The 18,040-nt window shown below is 32.3% G+C and overlaps 1 protein-coding gene across 1 annotated transcript in view; it reads right to left on the bottom strand.

The window, feature by feature from the left end:
* The window catches only part of Ndst4 (N-deacetylase and N-sulfotransferase 4), a 227,694-nt gene extending 210,042 nt beyond the window's left edge, over window positions 1-17,652 (bottom strand). Inside the window, exon 1 of the mRNA XM_076864826.2 lies at window positions 16,675-17,652. Within this exon, the coding sequence (XP_076720941.2) occupies window positions 16,675-17,652 (978 nt within the window). The remainder of the gene's footprint in view (window positions 1-16,674) is intronic.
* Between the last annotated feature and the right edge of the window lie 388 nt (window positions 17,653-18,040).

Genomic DNA, 18,040 nt, shown 5'->3' with positions numbered 1-18,040 from the left:
ATGGGTGGGGTGGAGGGTGCATGGAGAAAATTGGAGGAACTTTGGTTGGCAAAGGAGAGGAAAAAGGTAGAGAGGGGACATGGGGGCAGGAAAGATGGTGGAATGAGATTAACATCATTACCCTGTGTACATGTATGACTGCGCGTGTGGTGTGACTACATCGTGTACAACCAGAAAAATGAAAAGTTCTGTTCTATCTGTGTACAATGCATTCTGCTGTCAAGTATAACTAATTAGAACAAATAAAAATACAAAAAAAAAAGATAAAAATCCCCAAGGCCATGACCCCAGTGCCTTACATCTTCATCCCTGCCTCATCTGCTTATAGTTACTACCATGTAGTTCATTCAAATTCTTAATTCATTGATGGAGTAATCCACTGATGAAGTTAAAGTTCTCATAATCTAATCACTCCATTATGACAACCTTGCATTGATTAACACATGAACTTTAAAAGAACATCTCACATCCCAACAAAAGAAGTCCAAAAATGTTTTATTTGCCTTAGGGTGAACAAGTATCAGCAAGTACAATCGTACATCTTAATTTAGAAAAACTTTATAAAAGAGAGAACAATTTACTGTATTTAGTGTAAATTACTACAACTTATTTTTTTCACTGTGAAAATACAAAATATATTTCCATTTTGAGAGATCATGGTAGTCAGTAATCTTTAAGCATTATGAAAATTATGTTTTGCAATAGTTATAGTTTAATTTTTTTCCATAGATTTATGAGTGTAGGAATAGAAAAATATTATACAAATATAATTAAATAATTAAACAAATTAAGCAAATTACAATATAAAGTGAGATTATTTCTACCTTTAAATTAGTACTTAAAATTATCTCTACTTGACTGTACTTGAAATAACATTTTGGATTATTTCTCCAATAAATAAGTGAAAAAGTCCAAAAGTTACTTATATAATGTTTAACTAGAAGATAATTTAATGATAGTTAAATGTTGTAAAAATAATAGGATTTGTGGAAAAGCCTATAGAAAGAATATTTTCTATTTTGAATTTTTTGTATGAAATGGGTACATGGTGGCTTATTCTAAAATATTAAATTGAATATTTAGAAAATGATAAGCTGACAATTAAAATGAGCATTAGAAAATGGATTCTCTGTCATGTACAGAGAGCTTAAGTATCTTTGTAAAATTAATTAAGGCACAATAAAACACTGAATGTTAATACTACAGGACAGATAGACTTTATTTTTCAAAGAAGTGCTCATTATTCAGAGATAAAAGAAAATATTGCCTAGATGTATAAACTTCATATGTATAAAAAAATTAAGAAAGCAGGGATTTTGCTTATTTTTAACTTATATGTGTTTAATCTAATTTTCATGGTAATCTTTCATTAAGAAGAAAAAGAGATGCAACTTTGGTATTAATCTCAAAAAGCATTTTGGATATAAAATATCTCTTCCAAAGTACCATTTTAAGAACTATTTGTAAGCAAATAAAAAAGCCACTTGTATTATATCTCATTTGTAATACATTAAGTTTTCAAATCAAAAGAAAGATGCTTGAAAAATTTGGCTTTTTCAATTATAAATCTTTAGAAATTCCAAGTTTGGGCTTATGTTTCTAAAATTTATTTTTATGTGAAAGAAGTATTTTTGTATAAGTTACCCATAAATTATATTTCATTTAATTAGATTTACACTTAATTATATTTTTAATTAGAGTTATAAATATTACCATAATATCTATCTATGGTAAAACAAATTCAAGTTCAATGAACAATTATCCAAAATGTTTAACTATCATATATGCCTTAACTTTACCAATGTTAAATAAATATCTCTTTTAACTTTGGTATACAAATTTTGGAAACTATTTTGGTTTTGTATTTCAACATTTAAACAAGTAAAGTGTTTTGGGGGCTTTCAAAAGTATGTGCTGTGATTTTGCATTCCAAGCTCATATCTATTTGTAATCACATTGAATGAATCCTAAGAATTAGATGCAATATATCTCCCATATTTTTAAATAACAATATCTTTCTGATGAGTGAAGATATTCTTTACAGATTTGGTGTTCTCTAAGTGGGGAAACACCTACTGGTGACTTTAAAGATTTCATTATATGAATTTGTATGACATAGTTAGGCACTATAATTTCAATTTAAATACAATTAGTTTTAATCCCTGTTCTTCATAAAATCTAAGATACCATCAATTGAAAGACATTTCCCAATGTCTCAGATTCTAAAATGTCAAAATAAATGAATTATTATAATCAATAATAATGGTAATCAATTATTTTTTAAAAATCTAAAAAATGTTTTTTCCCTGAACTCTACCTTATGAATTAAATCAACTAATTTTGCCAACTATGAGGTAGTTTTTTTTTTTTTATTGTAACTACTGGATTATGTTATCTTCACAATCATCTGCTGTCTACTGTTGTTAGATTTCTTAACCCTGTGAGGTCCACAGGGTTAAGAATATAAACACAAGATTATAGTTAAGGAAAAATACAGCAAATACTGTTCTTAAAAAATAATGTTTTAAATACTGTTTTAAACTACCAATCGTATTTTCCCACCTAAATCATTTTCTACAGTAAAACATGTCCAGAAAATAAACAACTTGTATTTTTGCCAAAACTGAAGCAAAATTTTCAGGTTGTGAAAGTATCTTCCCATCATTCAGCTTTTGCACTACAAAAATCCCAAGACCACCACCATCACAACAACAATAACAAAACTCTGATTCCCTGTTTTACAAATAATTATCCAAAATAATCACATATTTTAAGAAGACAGGAAAAAAAAATAAAGTAAAAATGGAAATAAAAAATAGAAATTCTAAAAATTGCCAAATATAATTTTCAGAATCAAAAAAAATTTAGAGGACATTTAAATAAAAAATAAGGCCACTATTATATAAAATTCTAGAGGTTACAAAAAATGCATGCAAAAAGTATCCACAAATCTTGTATACTGATCTAGTATATCAAACATTTTTTATAAGCCAAATGACACCTTTGAAAAATATTGAATATAAGAAGATATTTGCAAATATATCATTCACAAAACATTAAGTTGTAGTCAATATAAATAATTTCTAAAAACCTTTATAAAAATAAACAATTTGAATTAAAGTGAGAAAGGGACATACAGACTTGAAAAAATGAAGGAAAAATGAATTTTTGCCAGTAAACGGATGGATCTGGAGACTATCAAGCTAACTGAAATATGCTAATCCCCCAAATCCATATGTTGAATATTCTCTCTGCTATGCAGATGTTAGCATCAAATGTGGGGGTGGGGGGAGAATAATAGAAATTCATTGGATGAGACAAAGGGAAACGAAGGGAAGAAAGGGGAGATAGAATTAGGAAAGACAGTGGAATGACTCTGACATAACTTTCCTATGTTCATATAGGAATACACAACCAGTGAAACCCCACATCATGCGCAACAACAAGAATGAGATCCTAAAGAAAATGTGAGATACACCACACACACATACACACACACACACACACACACACACACACACACACACAGAGAGAGAATGGAATATTACTCAGCCATAAAGAAATTATAGCATTTGCCAGTATCTGAATGGAACTGAACAGTATCATGCTCAGTAAAATAAGCTAATCATCCAAAAACAAAAGCCAAATGTTCTCTCTGATATGTGGATGTAAACACACAATACAGGGGTAGGGGAGAGAATAATAGAAGTTCATTGAATTAGACAAAGGTAAATAAAGGTTGGGGGATGGAAACAAGAAAGACAGAACAATGAATCAGATGTAACTTTCCTATATTCACATATGAATACATGACCTATATAATTTCACATCATGTACAACCACAAGAACATGATCTAATTAGAATAAGTAATACTCCATGTATGTATATCAAAATATACTCTCCTATCATAGATATCTAAAAAGAACAAATAAATAAAGAAACATGTAGACAAAATATGTGTAGCTCAGTAGTATAACACTTTTCTAGAATGTGCAGGACCCTAGGTTTAATCCCCAGTACTATAAAAAAAAGCAACAAAATGAAGCACCAATTCTGCCTCACAATCAGGAAAATTCAAATAAGAACTCACCCAAAATTGTACACTACCAACCAAGAGCCAAAAAAGAAAGTAAGAAAAGACATGCCTGAAAGTTCATCTTTCGAGTCTCTACAGACGTCTGTCTGAATGTAAAACAAAGGTTCTGGTTTTAGACCATTTTATAAAACCAAAACTATATCGACTTTAGTATACCTTTAATTTCACATAAATAAATTTCTTCTTAGATATATTCCCAACACTATGTTTCTACTATAGATCAAGCATAGTAAAAAGTTTAAATGAAGGGCTGGGGATGTGGCTCAAGCAGTAACGCTCGCCTGGCGTGCGCGGGGTGCTGGGTTTGATCCTCAGTACCACATAAAATTAAAAAAAGATGTTGTGTCCACCGAAAACTGAAAAAAAAAATTAAATATTTCTCTCTCTCTCTCTCTCTCTCTCTCTCTCTCTCTCTCTCTCTCTCTCTTCTCTCTCTCTCTTTAAAAAAATGTTTAAATGAAGAAAAACTGAAGCTCTGCTGTTTTTATATCAGATATTTGACTTCAAATTCTCTCAATATAGTTTCACAATTCCCCCCCACACACACACAAAACAAAGTCTGATAATATTAACATTGGAACAGGATAAACACTACAAAGAAAATAAGTTTTATGAACTAGAGCCCTAAGCATCAATGTGAACTTTCCTCAAGAATAATAGAGAAAAAATTGGTGACTATATGTATGTTAGGAACCTACTTACAAAAATTCAAATGAAAATCATCTAAGATACAAGCAATTTATTGTTCATGGATAGTTACATATATAATACAATATAAAGAAAATGAAGATAATGATAAAATTCAGAATACTTGTATCCTCTCCAATGGAAAACAGTGATATGTGATTGGAAAAAAAGGTAGTATCATTCTTTATACTGAATTCAATGGTGGGGCTAAGTTATTATTATCCATTAACTTGTAGATATTTTATATACTTTTTTCATATATGAAATGTTTCAAAATTATCATAGCAGAGACACACATAAGATGGATATTTACTTTATCTGGGCGGGGGGAGTGGTGGGTGGAAATCATTGACCAAGGCACTAGAGAGCTAGTCTCACAGTAGAAGTGAATAATTATGAGTTGAATGAAAATTAAGTGCACGGCCTGTGACTGCTCTACTACTTTAACCTGTTATCTGAATGATAATGATAGTAATATATTCTAGCTCCCTCAGGATTATATAACTATGTTGCTGTTTTTCATGATAATTTAATTTATTTCTAAACACATTGTGTTTCTACCAGGAATATGAAAGAAGCATTTTTAGTTTGTTGTTCTCTAGATTTGAGACCATTTTCTGGTACCTTGATAATTTGCAGAGGAGGTTTGTTACAATTTGGATCAATTAATTGGCTAATTAATAAGTTACTATTAATATTATCATAGAGATGACAGAATCTAGAAAATCAATCAGAAAATATCTCCTGCATCTCTCCAGGGCTTTTAAGATACCAACCATGAAATTTAAGGATGCTAATGCTGGGTTAGTTTTCTACCTTGCTGAGACTTAGCCACATTGGTTGTTTTACTAAAATACTTTGTAATATTTTCTCTTTCCCATGGAGACAATTACTACAACTTGGGTAGTAAAATGGAGCTCATGGACTTTAATTGGGTTCTTCCCCTGGTGTTTCAAGAGATTGCTCTCTGCTCAGTAATTATCTTACTCTAAACTATCCAAAGTGAGCATTAATGTTAGTATTAGAAGCATTGCTCTCTACCCTGTTTTAGTTCAAATGAAAGCAGGAAATGCCCAATCTTTAAATTAAAAACTAATTTGCATATAAAACATTAAATTATTCTGAACACAAAGCTTTCACTTGGTCACAGGCCTAATTTTCAAATTTACTTTTTTGGGTTGGGGATGTAGCACCTTTGTAGAATGTGTGCTTTTCATTTTCAAGGCCATGGTTTTGATTCTCAGCACTGTAAAAACAGAAAAAAAAATATATATATATATACACACACACACACACACACACACACACACACACAAACACACAAACTCTTTAAAAAGTAATAATAATTGTTTGGTATAAAAAAGTCTTAAATAAAAATGTCTATAAAAGTCTTGTTTCTAACTTTACATTTTCTTTTTTATGGTGTTGGGGATCAAACCCAGGGCCTTGTGCATGCAAGGTAAATACTCTACCAACTGAGCTATATCCCCAGCCCTACATTTTCTTGATTTTCTATCAAGAAAATAAACATGTGAAACCTAAATAAAATTTTTACAGAAGATTATAATTTCTGAGTAGAATAATTATGTGAAGATTTGCCTTTCTTGTTCTCTTGGTATTTAACCCCTGTCCAAAATTTCACATTTCAAAAATACTTATGACATAGTTTCATTTGGTACACCGTACAGTAATGTTAGGAAGGGTTCATCTTGAAATTCTTGTTCAAAGGGTCATAAATAAGAAGATAAGAGTTCAGAATTGCAAATTCCAGATGAGTGATGGCACTTTCTCTGTTCCAAAAACATGGCACTGTTCTGTCAGGCATTCCTTTAACCCCTCACTTCCCTCCTGCCTCCCAGGAGGACTTCCAGCATACACTGAGCTTTCTTGCTTTCTTCCATATTAACAAAGAAAGTCTTATGTGTGGCCTTCAGGACTGCTACCATATTGGTTCATGAAACAATATTCCTGTCTATGTAACTAACTGGTTATGGATTTATTACAGGAGCCCCCAAATGTTTCATTCAGGTGGTTTTCCTACTTATTTCATTTATGTTCCTTTTGTGGTTACCACTAAGATTGCAAGTATTGAAATTGACAATTCCTAAATGTACACAGTTGCCCTGACAGTATCAGATAATCTAGGTTATTCTTTCAAAGGCCAAAATATGAATGTCCCATGTTAAATAGACCTTAAACCATCAATTTAAGTCTAACTCCTTATCTTTCTGATATTTTGCAGCTGCCCAATTCTCTATATGTTGATTGACACATCCAGTTAAAAATAATATTGATACCACTAAATATCCACCTCCTTTGCTCCTTCTTTGTCCAGTTTCTGTCACTTCTGCTTCAGCATGGACTCTCTCAATCTACCCCTTTCATTCTTATTGCTTAGAAGCTAAGTCTATTAATGGCACAGCTCTATCCTAGCACTTTTATACTCCTATCTCATTTAGTGGTCAATACTCTACTACAAATTAGGTTGCTTTACATGGGTATAATATATATAAACACACACTCATATATATGTATACATATATACATATATAACTTATATGTTTTATATAGACCATATATACTTCTATATATAGTCTGAGGATTGAAGTTAATAAATATATCCAAGGTTAACTATTTTAGTGCTGGACCTAAGACTCAAACTCAACCTCAAGCTATTGTTTCCTGAAAGTAAGTTTAAATATTCAAGACAGATATGTTCTGGGTTTGTTTCTTATTCTACTACTTATTAGCCGGATTCTATAGAAATATCTTAATATTTCTGAGCCTCATTTTATTTATTCAGAAGATGTACAAAATATTACCTATTAGTGTTATGTACCTGTATTTGATTAGCACTTGCTCAGCATATTTAATATGCGAAATAAATACTATATTATAAAAGTTATAATCACTAATATGATTGTATGGTTGTTAATAGATTTATCACTTATTTCCTCAATAACATATCCCTGGTGCGAAAATGTTTTTTTTTGTTCAATCCTAACTATATGGTTTGAGTATAAGATATCCTGCCAAAGGTTCTGTGTTAATGCAAGAGGTGAAATGATTAGATTATGAGACGTATAACTTCATCAGTGTAGCAATTCATTTGTTGGTATAAACATTTGAGCAGACCCTGAGTGATAACTGTAAGCAGGTGGGTGGGGCATGACTGAAGGTGGAGGGAACCTTGCGACATAACTTGGGGATTATACTATTTGTTCCTGGCTCCCCCAATTCCAAGTGTTCCTCCACTACCCATCCACCGTGGTGTTTTGCCTCATGTCAGGCCTAGAGCAATAGGATTCTCTGACCATGAACTGAGACCTCTGAAACAATGAACACAAAATAAATGTTTCCTCCTCTAAATTGTTCTTGTCAGATATTTTAGTCACAGTGATGGAAACCTAACACATCAATTCTAATAATGTTCTTCTCTAGTTTAAAAATCTTTAGCAACTGAAATGGTACCATGTTTTCAACAAAATTTAAAAATGAACTTCCTAAAATTGATAGGTGTTCCGTAACCTATCTACAAGCAACATCTACAGTGCTTAGTTTCACAATGTAATTATTTTATCACATCATTCAATAACCACAACTAACTTATCATTCTTAAAAGTGATCCTAATATTTTCAACCAAGTCTTAGCTTGAGCTCATCCACTGGCCCAAACCACTCCCTAACTCAATTTGCCAGTGCTCTGTCCAGCCATCACTAAAAACTCAAATGCTACTTCCTCCATGATGTCTTCTCTTGTGCCTATAATAGTACTTTTGTTCCTATTGTCTTAGATAATTTTGTCATAGCATGTAGTGCATTCTGCCTTATAATGTAGATCATTGTGAATGCGTCCTGCCTAATTTACCCAAACCAGGAACTGAATGTTTTATATATATTGTAGAGTACTCCACAATAAAAATGATATACAGAATTCTCAGTGGGTAAGAAATGATTTGGGTATTCAAGTAAACTATATTAATTTACTATGAGATACAGAAATGTTTGTAGTTGGATGTCCAATTTAGTGGAGGTATTTCTGGTACATGTTTCCTCACCTTTTTCATTCTTATTTAAAAGTGAACTTTAATATAAAATTTGGCAGTTGTTTAAGTGGAGAAAGAACCTACTTGCTTCCATAAGAGAATATTTGTCTTTCCACTGACAGAGTTAAGTATATGCCTCTATTTGAATGAATTCAAAGAAAAAAAATAAACACTTATATTGGTATTTTAACTAAAAGAAAGAAAATCATGATTAAATATATACTCTTCTGAGCAAGTTTGAGGTTGTTTGGAAATCACTATCAACTCTGCCAAAATACCTGATATGGAACTTCTCTTGTGAACTAAGCCAAACTCTATTACTAAAAGATTTTAATTGATACAATGAGTTTCTGTGTTTATGTGGAAAATGAACCATTTTTTTCTTCTTGATTCACTTGAGGGTCTTCAAATAGTATATCTAATTCTCATAGGCAGGCACCTAAAGAATCTAGAAAGTTCTCAATAAAATCCCTCTTGACAACAGATATCTTAGGAGCACTTGGTCAGGATATTAGGAATGCACCTTCAAGAGTCTTCTGACATCTCTCCTGCCCAGGCTTGTTGCTATGACTGATTTCCTGTACTCCAGATTCCCTGTCACATGTCCTTTAATGAACTACATGTTGTCCCATGTTCTCAAATCTCACATTCCTATGCAACTAAGCCACTGTCTTCTGAGCTTTTTTCTGTAGGAGAAGAACCTGCTTACAAACCTGACTCCAGAGACTCGATATTACCCACAGATATCTTTGATAAATGCCAATTACAACAAGCCTTGGCCACTGCCCAGTTCTTTTCCTATACTTTCTGACTGAATGCCAGGTCACCTGCCTAGAATCTGTCAAAGAAATTCTAGATGATGCTTGCTTGACTGGCTGACTGGGTCATCTACCAATCCCAAAGGCTATACTCTTCTACATTGCTAAATATACACTGGTTTGCTATGTATCAAGTCTGGATTCCTTCAAGAACATACCAACCATTCCTTTTTAAATCATACTTTTGATGGTAACCCCATGAAGTCAGAGATATGGGGGAGTATGAAAATGTTTTTCTGGAAATTTGTAAAATATAATAAATCTGTATTAATTATAATGGTAAAATGTAGAAAACTAATCTTGATTATCAGTATATCCTCTCATCTTCTATATTGATGTTCATAGCATCTACAATTTTCTGTTTTCTTAGATTATAGCCTTAGAACTCATAATATTTTTTCCTCTTTCTCCTCTAACTGTAATTTATATTTGCAAACAAGATTTCAAGATTCTTTGTAATAGATTATTTGTCTTTCTATTTCATAGCAACCTGTTCCTTTTTTAATATCCCAATTCCTACAAGGTTTTGAACTGCAAATTTCCTTAGATATTTACATCACTAGCAGAATGAACTTCCTCAAGTGTCTTCGTCCTATCATTTCCTCTTTTAAAAATGATGGAAAGCTTTCCAATGACTTGTAACTAACCAAAACCCTCTCCTTGTATTTTAATATCTTCTACTCTACCTTTTTATTTATTAACATCTTTGCTTTAGTCATCAATTATGCACAATTTAGTACTTTTTCCCTTTATATTTCTGAACATATGTTTTTAAATTCAGGACACATATAGTCAAATAAGTGCACAAAATATTTATGTTATGATATTGCTACATTGTTTGCTCCTAGATCAAGTTTTAGTGCCAGTCTAGACCCAGACACATTAAAAGCAATACATAGTGAGGATCAAACTACATGAGTGGAAAGTGTGAGTCTGAAGTGTGAGTGTAAAGTGAATGTGAAAGCTACTTACTTTTGAGCTCCAAGTTGGTAACACAAAATGTTTTTTTACTTTTGTCCCATACACATATACATATACAAATTACTTGTTTTGAAATAAGCTGAAAACAATCCTCAAATTACTTTTTCCTTTAGGTAGTTAATAAATTATTCTGCAACTAATTTGATCCGCACTGAACAGTTGAAGGACAGTAAAATAATTGTCAATTAAATATTCCTAATTTATGTCTGAGATTACTTTTACATACTTTTACTTACTTAAATGTACAAGAAAATGCTTTTCACCATCTAATTTTGTAGTTAACTCATGTAAATGAAGATTCCAAGTGAGAGAGAAGATCAGTGATTTTTCAGGGGCTGAGGTCGAAAAAAAATCACCATATGCTGGGGTAATTAGAGGATGTGTCACACTGTCAAATGAAGCAGAACTTGTGATATTCCTTTTTAAAAGTTTGGTTCTTAAAAATTATTTAAATGCATGTATGCAATATGTAATCTAATCAGTGTAATTAATATTGCATTTCATTATTTCTTTATATTTTGAGATTTCAAGCTCCAGTCTTCTATGTGGTAATAAAATACATAGCAGGTTGTTGCAAGCTACAATCACCCTGCAGTGGTACAGAACAACAGAACTTCCTGCAGTCTAATTATATTTTGGTGTCCATTATCTGACCTCCCACTATCCATCCTCCCCTCTTACAATTACTGGGCTGTAGTAATCACTACAGTCTTCTACTTTGATATATCTATTGAAATATGAGTACATTTTATTGAAAGCTTAGAAACTGAGAAAATAGGTCAAGGTAGAAATAAGAAAATCATAGTTGATTCATAGACAATAGAAGTCTAACAGAAATAATATATATTGAGAAGAAGTAAGAATAGACCTTGAAAATGTAAGTTTGGGCTGGATCATACAGGACATTGAAATGTTTCATTTTCTTAAGTAGACAGTGTCTTTTAATCTTACACATAGTACACGTACAATGAAAAAATGGATCTATTTCCTCAAACGTATGTAAGAACTAACAACTGGTATTTGGTACAAACAGAGAAATTTGCAACAGAGAATTGATTAGAGCCCCTAAATTGTTTGTAACATCAAAAATGAATCTGATTTTCATTCCATGTATAAACTTACTTTCACTATTTTCATAGTCCTCAAAATTCTCATGGGAAATAGTATTTCTTTTGTCTTAGAGAAATATGAAAAAACTGCATATCATCTTAATTCTACCGAACTCTTATGATTATACTAAATGTCCTGATCAAGAGTGAAAAATTGTCTATAGAAATCAGGCTACTTGGCTATGAGAAAAAAAAATTATATAATTTTTCTCTTTCTTTCTTTCCCTTTCTTTCTTTCTTTCTTTCTTTCTTTCTTTCTTTCTTTCTTTCTTTCTTTCTTTCTTTCTCTCTCTCTCTCTCTCTTTCTTTCTTTCTCTCTCTCTTTCTTTCTTTCTTTCTTTTAATAATCAAGATAGGCCTTTTTAATGTTACTTTCCTAAGAATGCATTGTGCTCAACTAACTGACATTGTTTTTAAAATGAATATTATATGTATGCAGTTAAGTCCATTATGAAAATGGGAGATGTTTTCAAATCAGAAAACAATAAATGCGAGTGTGTAGACATCACTTTCAATAGCCTAAGATTATCTGTCAATATATGAGCTTCAAATGTACAGAAGGTACTTTGTGATTGCCTTGCAGAACATATAGATCTATTACCAGGTCAAAAAATATGACCAGAGTCCTGATCATTGATAGCTAGTATTTTACTATCTTTTAAGATACAATTAGATTCTGAATGGTTACATACATGAATACTCTCTCTCATATGTTGAATTTTTTTGTACACAATGAAATTTTGTTACAATCAGATGATAGTTATGGAAACTGAGCTTAATTGTGCTTGATTTATAAAAGGAAACATTAATTTCTATCTCAGTGGCTTTGGTTGGGAGAGGCATGATGAAATGAGATAAAGCATGAAAGGTTCTACAAAGAAAGTAGAGGCATATATAGTTGGTCAAATAAGGCAGAACTGCATATTAGAAAAAATGGGGTTTTCAAGTTCAGTTAAGAAAACTCATGTACTGTTCACAATATCAAAATGCTGTACTTTAAGAATGTTTACTCATTAATTGTATGATCCATAATTTCATCTCAATGTAGGAATTGGGCTCAAATGAAAATGTGCTGATGTGAATGTATGTGTATATGTGTTTTGACAGCATGAAGTGGTACTGTGGAGACAGGACTATGTCTATATTTATTGTTAAATGCTCTCTAGACAAATTGGATGTGCTCCAAGTGTAGTCCAAACATCAAGAATCATCATTAATAATATTTCTGTTTCCCTCAATTGTTATTAAGGAACAGAATATCTCTGTCCTCTATTTCAGAATAATATGAAAATATATCAGTAGCTATGTAAAACCCTTGCTCTAGAAAATGGCTGTAGAATACCAGGGAGATTAGATTTAGCCTCATCTACTAGTACTTGACTAAATGTCATACGGTCAGAAAAGGAACATAAGAGTGAAGAACATGAGCCATACAGAATTTTTCTACACATAATTTAAAATTATTTCCAGTAAAAATCATTTTTATCCAAACAATAAAAACAAAATAAAAATCAAATACAAAAATTGGTGATTACTACATAGTCAAGTTCAGAATTGTCTAATATTGTAATGGTAGAATGTGAATCACTTATTTATGAAGGCTAAAAGACAAAATTATTAAAAATAATAGCTGAAATAATTTGTCAATATTTGCACTAATCATCAGGAAAATGACAAAAAATAGTGATAGTGCGATATCTGTTACCTTATGTTTGGTAGAATGACTATTATTAACAATTAACAATGTTATTTATTAACAAAAATGATAACAGTAACAAATTTTGGTGAAGCTGTGGAGAAAAGAGAGTCCTCCTATATATTCAGCAGAAATGCAAATTTGATAGTAGTCATGGACAAAGCCTGAAAGTTCTTAAAAATTAAAAATGGAATTATTATATGATCCATAAATTACATTTCTAATTTTATGTAAAGGAAACTTAAAATCAATGAATGAAGGTATAACTACACTTCCTTGTTCATTGCAGCAGTATTCACAGTTACCTAAATCTGGCATCCAATTAAGTATCCATCAATGAATGAATGAATAAAGAAAATATAATATATATACACACAATAGAATATTATTCATTTTCTAGAAAGAAGGAAGCCTGTCATTTTCAACAGCATGGATTTTGTTAAGTGAAATAAACAATGTACAGAAAGAGAACTGTTGTATCACATTTATATGAAGCATCAAAAATCTTGGAGTACATGGAAATAGAGAGTAGAAATGTGGTTACCAGGAGATAAGGGGCCTGGAGGTAAAGAAAATATTTATCACAGGATGCAAATTTCAGACAGAAAAGACAAATTCAAGAGTTCTGTTGTATAACATGGTAAATTCAGTGTGATTCCATTAAAAATCACAAATAGAGTCAATTTTAAGTCTCCTTACCAAAAAAAAAAAAAAAAAGTTGTTTGTGAAATACATGTTAATTAGCTCAGTTTAATATGCATGAGCTATACACATATACATGTATCTAAACATCATGTTGTACCTAATAATTTTTAATTGTGAAATAAAGAATAAACTTAAATTAAAAAATCATTTCTGGAGCTGGATATATAGCTCAGTTGGTAGAATGCTTGCCTTGCATACACAAAACTCCGGATTCAATCCCCAGCACCACAAAAAAAGTAAAAGAAATTATTTCTGAGAGTGACCAGGAACAAACAAAAAAGATGAAAAGTATTTTTCTCAAGGTAACAGTTAAATTAACCTATGTTTTATACATTAAATATTATTTTATGTAGCATTTAACACATATGTACATGTGTGCTTGTGTGTATATACACAGTAATGCATATCTATATACCCATACGAACTTGTTATTCTCTCCCTACATGCGAAATGCTCAAGCCTTTGTTAAGTTTTGTTATTTTTTAATTTTCTTTGGAGTTATGCAATTTAGTTTATTAGTACTGGTGAACAGCTGTTTTTCTATTGAGAATAAGTGTCATGGCTAAATTTGAGTTCGTCAACTTTGTTTAGAATTATAAAAAGCTTTTTAATTCACATTATTCCTTGGACTGAAACTAGAAAACCCTGTCTTTAAGGTTTTAGGTAGGAACCAAACACTTAAGGAACATTTGGAAGCCTGTGACCTCTTTATCACGGGCTTCCAAAATGACTGCAAAACGAAAATAAAACTAGTTCTTATGGTTTGGATCTGAGATGACCCCCAAAGCTCACAAATGAGACAATACAAAAAGGTTCAGAGGTGAAATGATTGGGTTGTTAGAGTCTTAACCCAATCAGTGATTTAATCCGGATAGGGATTAACTGAGTGGTAATTCAAATGGTGGGGTGTGGCTGAAGGAGGTGGGAATTGAGGCATGGCTCTGGTGTATATACTCCTATCTGGCAAGTGGAAATCTCTTTCTCTCTGTTTCCTGATCATGAAGGAGCCACTTTCCTCTGCAGCTGAACCCAGAGGAATGGAGTCTGCTGTCTCTGGATTGAGACCTCTGAAACTGTAAGCACTCAAATAAACCTTTCCTCTGCTACAATTGTTTTGGTTGGGTCCCCAAGTTTCAGCAGTGAAAAACCTGACTAAAACCCTAATATTTATATCAAATGAATTTATATTATTAGAAAAAAATAAGAAAAGAGAAAAAAAAGAACAAGAAAAATCCAGACAGAATTCAACTGTGGTCATTTAACCCTTTGTAGCAGTCCCTAAATGAAGCCTTTGGGTCAAAGTGAAGCAGCCCTTCATTCAGTGGCACTTTTAAAACATTTCACTGGTCCATATGTTCTTTGAAGAATTTTTAAGTGTGAATTTGTTTTATTGGTTTTAACCATGTTGTCTAATAGTGGTCGTAAAGTTTTAGGAGGGAAAGAAAAAAACAATTATTTTGAAATAGTATCCAGATTTAATCTTTGGAAGATAATAATAACAAAAAATCAAAAGAGATAAAATCTTAACAATTTTTGGTTCTTTTACAATTCTAATTTGTGTTTGTTTATGTTTGCTAAATTCTTTACAGAATCAATTTAGCTGGATATAGCACAAGATAGACCAGGTGAGAAAGCATATAAGAATGTTGAAATGGGATTTTAAAAAAGAGAGATTTTTTTAAGCAATGTCTCATTATGTTGTCCAAGGAAGTTCTTAAAGTCATAAACTCAAGCCATCTTCCTACCTTAGTTTCTCAAGTAACTAAGACTATGGACATTGCACCATGATGCCCAGTTCCATAGTTAGCTTTTTCTTTATCTAATAGCAACTATAGGATGGATCTGTTATGCAGTCAATTGATCATAACCTAGATGAGCTGCCAGTAACACTACTGGATCGCCCAAAATAATGGGATAAATTAATAGAGAGAATAATGTGAGTTTCCTGAGGTCAAGACCTTCTAAAACTATCTTCTTTGTATCTATGTTTTCAAGTCCATGGATGTTTTATACTAGCAAATGCTAGGCTTTCTTGAGGTTAGAGAAAAGTCTTGGATTGTTGTCTCTTCTTGTACTTCAACCATCATGATCAAACCCTATGCCTACATAGGGTGATCAGTTCAGAAACAGAATTCTACGACTGTATCAGTCTCATTGCTATAAACTGCCACACATGGCAAAATAATGGAGTCTGTTCTGAGTGGTTTTAGCTGGAATAGGCAAAGCATAACCAAGGCAAGAAGATTGAATTCAGTTACATTTTGGGATATTTATTTGGGTTTCCTCATGAAGCTTCTAGTCTGGAGCTTGCACATATTTCATGTGTGTGCATCTCTCTCTCTCTAGGGTGTGTGTGTGTGTGTGTGTGTGTGTGTGTGTAATGCTTAAGGCTTTGTTTAATTTTTTAAGTGCCTGTTTTACTTAAAAAATACCTTAAAATTTCAGTGATTAGGAGTCTACAATATTCAAAATTATATTTTATCAATACCACAAAGTTAGTGAATAAATTATGATGTGATTTATAAATGTTCTTACCTTTACATCTTTGACATTCATCCTTGTTCCCTCCTTCCCAACAAAGATGTCATCAATGTCCACAAGGATGTACCTATCCAAGGACAATGTCAGCCTCTTCCCTGACAAGAAGGAGATGGCATCTATGAAGATGAGCTTGTGTAACCAAAAGTTCAAGTTGTTGCCAAAAAGAACTCGCTGAATTCCATCGTGAAGACCTAGGTCCTGAATTACAGTCGCATAGAGTATTTTGCTGGACAAGGGTGATGGGGATTTTTCTGTCTGTAATTCAGTTAAAAGGACAGGCTGGTAGGTTGAATGATTATATTGGAAAACAGTCCAGTCTTCCCCAGGAAGAGGACCTTTCTCAACCTTGGGGGCTTTGGTAATATGCAGCAAAGGAGACTGAGGATTGACAAAACAGTCCTTCAGAGCTAGATTATTGAAGAGGTTTAGTGGAAAGCCTTTCAATTGTGTACTTGGCAAGATGTTCTCGTTGGCTTTATGAAAACCGATTATACTAACACTGTATTCCACACAGTATTTTTCTAAAAGCTCTCGGTTCCATGAGTCCATGCTAACATACTTCAGGATATTTTCATAAATAACTAACGTGTACTTCCCTTTGCCACTGTCTGTAAGGGGAGGTATATCTCCCTTGCCAGGGGCAATGACCATGTGGTACTGAAATCGGCTGGACTCCAAGATAGCTATGATATCTTGACCGAGTTGAGAGTACTGGCTCTCCACAAAGAGGAGGATGGTAGGGTCAGTTTTGGATGTATCGATAGGTTTCACTGTTTTCAGCTCCATTGACCGATAAGGTAGAATTTTGATGTCAGCACATTCTGCTTCTGCAGTGGTTTCAATAAGGGCCATTTCCTGCTTGTAGCCAGAGTAGAGGAAATAGGCAGAAATGACAATGCTCACCAAGCAGAAGGTAGCTAAGAGAACAATCAGTGTTCGAAAACTTCTCCGAAGCTTCACAATGAGATTCATTTTTTAAAATAATGCTTTTGGAAACTTTTTCCAACTTCTTTTCCTTAAATTGCCATAGTAAATAAGGTATGAGATGGTGCAAATACCACTTCCCAAAAGTTCATGTAACCATTGCAAATCATGTAAAATATGTGAAAGGATCAAAAATGAGTTAAAGCTGGAAGGCAGTGAAGCAGGAGACCAAAAGTTGAAGGGATTTTGAATATGTCCAATACAAAGAATTGCTGCAGAATCCTCTAAGCATTATCTGAAAAAGAGGATAAAAATAATAACCAAGAAAAATAGGAATATAAGTATTTATGTTTACATATACCCTGGTATTTAAGAAATATATATTCAAAGATAATATTAGTCTGTTAATATGCTAAAATATTAATAGCATGATGTT

The sequence above is a fragment of the Callospermophilus lateralis genome, chromosome 8 (genome assembly GCF_048772815.1).
Source record: "Callospermophilus lateralis isolate mCalLat2 chromosome 8, mCalLat2.hap1, whole genome shotgun sequence".
Classification (NCBI taxonomy): Eukaryota; Metazoa; Chordata; class Mammalia; order Rodentia; family Sciuridae; genus Callospermophilus; species Callospermophilus lateralis.
This window is presented reverse-complemented; position numbering and strand designations above follow the sequence as displayed.